At 60.1% G+C, this 6000-nt stretch overlaps 1 protein-coding gene across 1 annotated transcript in view; it reads right to left on the reverse strand.

Annotated features, from left to right (window-relative positions):
* The window catches only part of LOC115657957 (solute carrier family 12 member 9-like), a 48528-nt gene extending 43307 nt beyond the window's left edge, over positions 1 to 5221 (reverse strand). Inside the window, exon 1 of the mRNA XM_030576339.1 lies at positions 5047 to 5221. Within this exon, the coding sequence (XP_030432199.1) occupies positions 5047 to 5218 (172 nt within the window). The 5' untranslated portion in view covers positions 5219 to 5221. The remainder of the gene's footprint in view (positions 1 to 5046) is intronic.
* Between the last annotated feature and the right edge of the window lie 779 nt (positions 5222 to 6000).

The raw sequence follows: 6000 nt of genomic DNA on the forward strand, positions 1-6000 counted from the left end.
CCCAGGAAGTCATCAGGGGCCATGGACCGGTTACTGAACAGGCCAAACAAGCCACAGTGCAAGACCTGCACCGCCCAGGAGCAGGGCTCCCCTCCCCAAGCAAGCTCTGGTATCCTGCTAATTAGACTGTGACCTCCTTGGGGCCGGGGTTTGACCCTTTAATGGCCTGTAGAGCCCCAGGCACCCCAGCAGTGAGGACTCAGAGGAGACTGTGCAGAGGGGTGGCCAGGCGAGTGGGAGGGAGCTGGCTTGGGAAGTGACAGAACGGGGGGGCGCCTGGCAGTCAGGACGGGTTCATCCCTCCATGGTCGGGGAGCAGAGCAATCGGCAGCTTAGATCTCTCCTTCTCCCACGTGCTGGCCCCCTCTTAATGCCCATTACCACAGCGTCTGCCAGCTGCCTGGATAGACGGAGCGCCGGGGCAGAGGACGTAAGGCCAACTTTACGCTATGCTTCACTAGAAAGGCTCCCTCAAGCTCTGGAGATGATGAAAGTAAAACCAAAGCCACAGGCTGAGGCAGCCAGGCAGATGCAGGGAGTGACCCAGACAGGAACCCCCCATGGCCCAAAGGGGAAGCAGCAGGCCACGGTGCCCTGCTGTGCAGGCTGCTCTGGCACGTACGGAGTTGCTCCGCAGCGGCAATGGCCCATGACGAAGGCACTGGCTCCCATTCTCCTAGGACCGAGACACGGGATGGTGAGCGCTCCCAGTGCCGCCATCCCAGGATGCAGGGCGGCAGATGGTCCAGCCAAGTACACTGGCCCCCTTGTACTTAAGGCTTTGATGCACAGGACTTGACGAATTTAACAGCCGTGAACCCTGCTTGCCAGAAGCCAAAGCCGGCGCGAGGCACGAGGGCCGGCCTGCACCATCCAGGGGCTACACCCTGCTGAGGTGCCATCCTCACCTCCCTCTCCTCCCCGGCTTCTCCTGCACCCGCAAAGCCACAGGATCAAACTTCAAGATGCAGCTTCTAATCGGGGGGGGGGGGGAAGGGGAGAGAGGGCTCCCATTCTGGGTGCCCAGCTTCAGTCACAATGGCCTGACTGCCACCAGGGCCCATCAAAGCAGGCCCAGCAGGAGCAGGAAGCGCTTGGCCACTCTGACAAGCTGGCACGGGTGGCCCACTCCTCCTCCACTCGGCTACACCGGTGGGAGCCAGAAACAACTCCCTGAAGCCAATGGGACTATGCCGCTGTATGGCTGGGGTGGGCAAGATCAGAGACAGGCCCTGGGGGCCCCAAAATGAGAGGCCACTGCTGCAAAATCAGCCCCCAGCATCTCTGCGGCTGGGCTCAAGCAACAGCATGAAATTGACCCAGTTCTCGTCAGGGGAAGGGCTTCCTCCAGCGCAGCAGTGTGAAAGTGGCTGATTTCACCCCCGGAGCCCACTCCAGTCACACGCACATGGCTTCTCCCACAATACGGGCTAGAAACTAGCTTCCAAGGCTTCCGTTCTGCAGAAGCTGGAGGCTCGGGCCTGCCCAGGCCACAGCAAGCTGCCCAAGTCAGGCTTTGATGATTACTGGTGGGAAGCGCTTGACACACACTCACAAAACAACAGATTAAGGACCTAACTAAAGGAGGAGAACCCCAGAGAACTGGAGCTAGCAGGGCTCAGAGTGTGAAGCCCCTCGCTGCTCAGCGTTGGCTTGGCCGTCATTACAGTAAAAGTGGTAAACAGAACTGCAGGTTGCCTGGCCAGCAGGACTGTGTCACAGGAAATTACTCATGCATCTGCCTGGGTTTTCCTACAAATCCAAGGCTCAGCACGGGGTGAGAACACGGGCTAATACAGTCCCAGTGTTTTGGAAGAACACAGCGCTGGGGAAGGCCGGAGTTTTCTAGGGGATGCCCACACTGAAGTCCCCAGGCAGCTCGAGTGAGACATACCCAACCTGGCTTTAACCCAGCTAGTGGGCGGAACAGCAGTGGCAAAGCTGCGGCAGCTCAGTGAGAAGTTACCCAGGGCTATATGTGGTACAGTCCATACCGAACCGCGCGCTGCTATGGCTTCTCTGCTCCAGTATCCAAGCTAGATAGATGAATCCCCTGTCACAGAGTCCCCGGGCGATGCTCTGGAACTGCTCCCCACAGTCCTGACTTTGGGGAGCCTCCTCTCCCTCGGAGCAGACTGTCTGCAGGACAGGGGGTTGGACTAGATGACCTCCCGAGGTCCCTTCCAACTCTGATATTCTATGATTCTATGACAAGAAGCTCACACGGCTTCACCTCCTGGGTCTGACCTTGGAGCATTCAGCATCCTCTGCCCCTCCAGGCGCTTCCCACAGCGAGTCTGCCCAGGTGGGATCCTAGGGAAGCCACCGAGTCCTGCACCCCCCCTTCGCAGTCAGATGTGACTCTCAGCCAGCCAGTAAAACAGAGGTTTATTCGATGACAGGAACAGGGTCGAAAACAGAGCTTGTAGGTACAGAGAACAGGACCCCTCAGCCGGGTCCATTCTGGGGCCCAGCGAGCTAGACAACCTGGTCTGCCCTCACTTCCCATCCCCAGCCAGCTCCAAACTGAAACCCCCTCCAGCCCCTCCTTTCTGGCCTTTGTCTCTTTCCTGGGCCAGGAGGTCACCTGATCTCTTCGTTCACCTTTAGCCATCCCCTTGCAGGGGGGGAAGGGCCCTGGCCATTTGTTGCTAGGAGACAGAGTGTCAGCCATTTATGCAGGCTGGAGACTTAAAAATGCATAGGGGAAACTGAGGCACACACACAGTATTCAGACGAAACATTAAGAACAGTCCCACTTTGTCACACCCCCACCACAGCAACTGCGGTACAGACACCCCCTTAGACGAAGGTGCTACCAGAGGATCAAGCCCGAGTCTAGCTAAAATGGGCAGAGTCCTGTGGCCCCTTATATAGACTAACAGACATATTGCAGCATAAGCTTTGAATACCCACTTTGTATTCACCCACAAAAGCTCCTGCTCCGATATGTCTGTTAGTCTATAAGGTGCCACAGGACACTCTGTTGCTTTTTACAGATCCAGACTAACACGGCTCCCCCTCTGATACTAGTCTAGCTAAGGCTCCAGGAGCTGACATGGCGATAAAGATGCCAGAAGTTGACAGGGCCTTGCACTGGGGCTCCTGCCGGTAGTGATCTGTCAACCCCCCAGTGGAGCCACGCCCTGGGTGTGCATGAATGGAGCCAGTGAGGCTAGGAGGAGTCAGGGGCAGCAGTGCTGGCCGACCTGCCTGGCACAGCAAGGAGAGGGCACGGAAGAGAATGATTTGCAGCACAGCGTGGAAGGAACAGGAGTGGGGCAGCCCAGGATCTCTGGGGGAAGACGGGGCCAGAAGGGGTGAGGAATACAGGAGGCTGGATTTCAGCCACGCAGATTTGGGGAGAGGGTCACAGCGGGGGCAGCTCTAGCAGTGAGTCTGGATGCAAGGCATTGTGGGTTCAGCCTCACTGGGTCTCAATGCGTCTGGAGCAGATCTGCTCAAGTGACAGGCAAAGGGATGTTTTCTTTAACAGTCAGCCCTGCAAACCCAGCCTGGGCTCCCAGAGTGGCGCTGGGTTCCCTCTGGCTGGGGCAGCGTCACCCACCAAACAGCTCCTGCAGGATCGATTCTGCCCTTGATTACACCCATGCCACCCCACTGCCAGAATCCAGAACCCAGCCATACATCTTGGATTTACACCCCAACCCGGTGACTGAATCTGCACAGGCTCAGGGGTCTGCAGCCCCTTAGCTGATGACTCTGCTAACGAGGAACAGTCTCCAGATTGCTCTCCCACAGCACCAGGGGCCGAGAACTGCCCCTAGCAGGAGTAAAACACTTTTGGGCATCCCTGGGGTCCCAACAGATGTGAGGCTGATACTCCCTGAGAGGGGATCGCAGCAGGCCAGCGGGTCTCTGCCCTTGTCAGGGGCATCCCAGGTGCCAACCCAGCTTGGTTCGTGATCGCCAGCTACTTGCATCCGCCTAGCATCAGGGGGAGGGGCGGGGGGAGAAAATGGCACAGAGGCCAGGGTGGGGTTTCCATGAAGACACTGACTCCCTCAGTTAAATATTAAGGGCTGGGAGCAGAAGTTCACAGCAGGTCCCTGAGCCTCAAACTTCACGAAAACCAAACGCAGGAACCAGAAAGTGCAACTGAAAAGCAGTTTTACTTCCACATTCCCCGGTGACAGCTGGAAAGGCTCCAAAGGGTGCTGCTGCCTGCTCATTTCAGCACAGCCCCCCCGCACAAACCCAAGTTTCTGGGGCTTTGTCTTTTCTCAGTTCTCGTTTGTATTTGTACCAGGAAAGTGGAGCTTGGCGCTGCAAGCAGGTGGCACTTCCACAGCCAACAGCTTTGGCAGCAATTTCAGGCTCTGTCTCCAGCAGGTTCCCATGCCTCTGCCCGTGCCCACACACACACTGGTCATGAAAACACCCAGGGGTTTTCCTCCAGCAGGAGCCTACCAGTTGCCTAGGCACATCGCCCTTCCAGGTGGCCCAAGGGAACTCCACAGAGCCAGGCGGCGCAGGGCAACTCACGCTCGTCCCATCGCTGGCTCTGGGCTTCATTCTCCCAGCTCCCCAAACTCTGGGCAAAGGCACCGGAGTCTTACAGGGCCTGGGCTTGAGGCAGGATCTTTTACTGCCAAGGAACACTGGGCACAGGCCACTGATTTGGATGGGGGTGCCAGGGATATCGGGGCACTGCTAGCGCAGGTTTGGGGATGTGGACTGAGGGCCTGGTGCAGAGGACTGGGTGCTGGGCAGGTTATCATGGGCTACGGAGAGAAGCTGTTGCTGGGGGGAGGGGTTGGGGGGCTGGTAGGACAGTGGAGAGGTGTAGGGGACAGAAAGTTAGTGGGGTTGCAGGAGCTGGGTGGGATGAGCAGGTTCGGGGCTGTGTGGAGATGAACTGGGGCGCTGGAGTACTGGGGGGCTAGTGAGGGGCTATGGGGCAAGGGGGGCCTGAGAGAAGGGAGGTCACTGAGGGGCGCTGGGAGGTCCCTGGGGGGCCGGACTGGGGGGCGCTGGGAGGTCCCTGGGGGGCCCTAGGAGGTCCCAGGGGGCTCCCCAACTCACCGAGCCGCAGGAACAGCACCACGCTGAACATGGAGAGCAGGGTGGGCACCACCACGCCCAGGAAGGTGCGCAGCTTGCGGGAGCCCGGCGCCGGCCCCCGCCCGGGCTCCTCCACCGAGGTGCTGCTGCACAGGCGGTAGGTGAGCAGGGGGCTCCGCTCCGAGCCCGCCATGGCGCCGCCCGGCCCGAACCCAGCGCCCAGCCCGGCCCGGCCACCTCGGGGAGTCGGGGGCGGGCCCGGCCCGGCAGCACCGCCCCCCCGGCCCGGGACAGGCCTCCAGAGGCCGCCGCTGGCCCCGCCCCGGACTCTGGGCACCTCCCCCCAGCCCTGCCTCCCTTCCCGTCCGATCCCCTCACTGCATCCCTCCAGATCCCACCTCGCACTGCATCCCTTCCCGTCCGATCCCCCTCACTGCATCCCTCCAGATCCCACCTCGCACTGCATCCCTTCCCGTCCGATCCCCCTCACTGCATCCCTCCAGAGCCCACCTCACACTGCATCCCTCCCCGTCCGATCCCCTCACTGCATCCCTTCCCGTCCGATCCCCTCACTGCATCCCTCCAGATCCCACCTCGCACTGCCTCCCTCCCCGTCCGATCCCCTCACTGCATCCCTCCAGATCCCACCTTACACTGCATCCCTTCCCGTCCGATCCCCTCACTGCATCCCTCCAGATCCCACCTTGCACTGCATCCCTTCCCGTCCGACCCCCCTCACTGCATCCCTCCCTGTCCGATCCCCTCACTACATCCCTCCAGATCCCACCTCGCACTGCCTCCCTCCCCGTCCGATCCCCCTCACTGCATCCCTACCTGTCCGATCCCCCTCACTGCATCGCTCCAGATCCCACCTCGCACTGCATCCCTCCCCGTCCGATCCCCTCACTACATCCCTCCAGATCCCACCTCGCACTGCCTCCCTCCCCATCCGATCCCCCTCACTGCATCCCTCCC

The sequence above is a fragment of the Gopherus evgoodei genome, chromosome 9 (genome assembly GCF_007399415.2).
Source record: "Gopherus evgoodei ecotype Sinaloan lineage chromosome 9, rGopEvg1_v1.p, whole genome shotgun sequence".
Taxonomy (NCBI): Eukaryota; Metazoa; Chordata; order Testudines; family Testudinidae; genus Gopherus; species Gopherus evgoodei.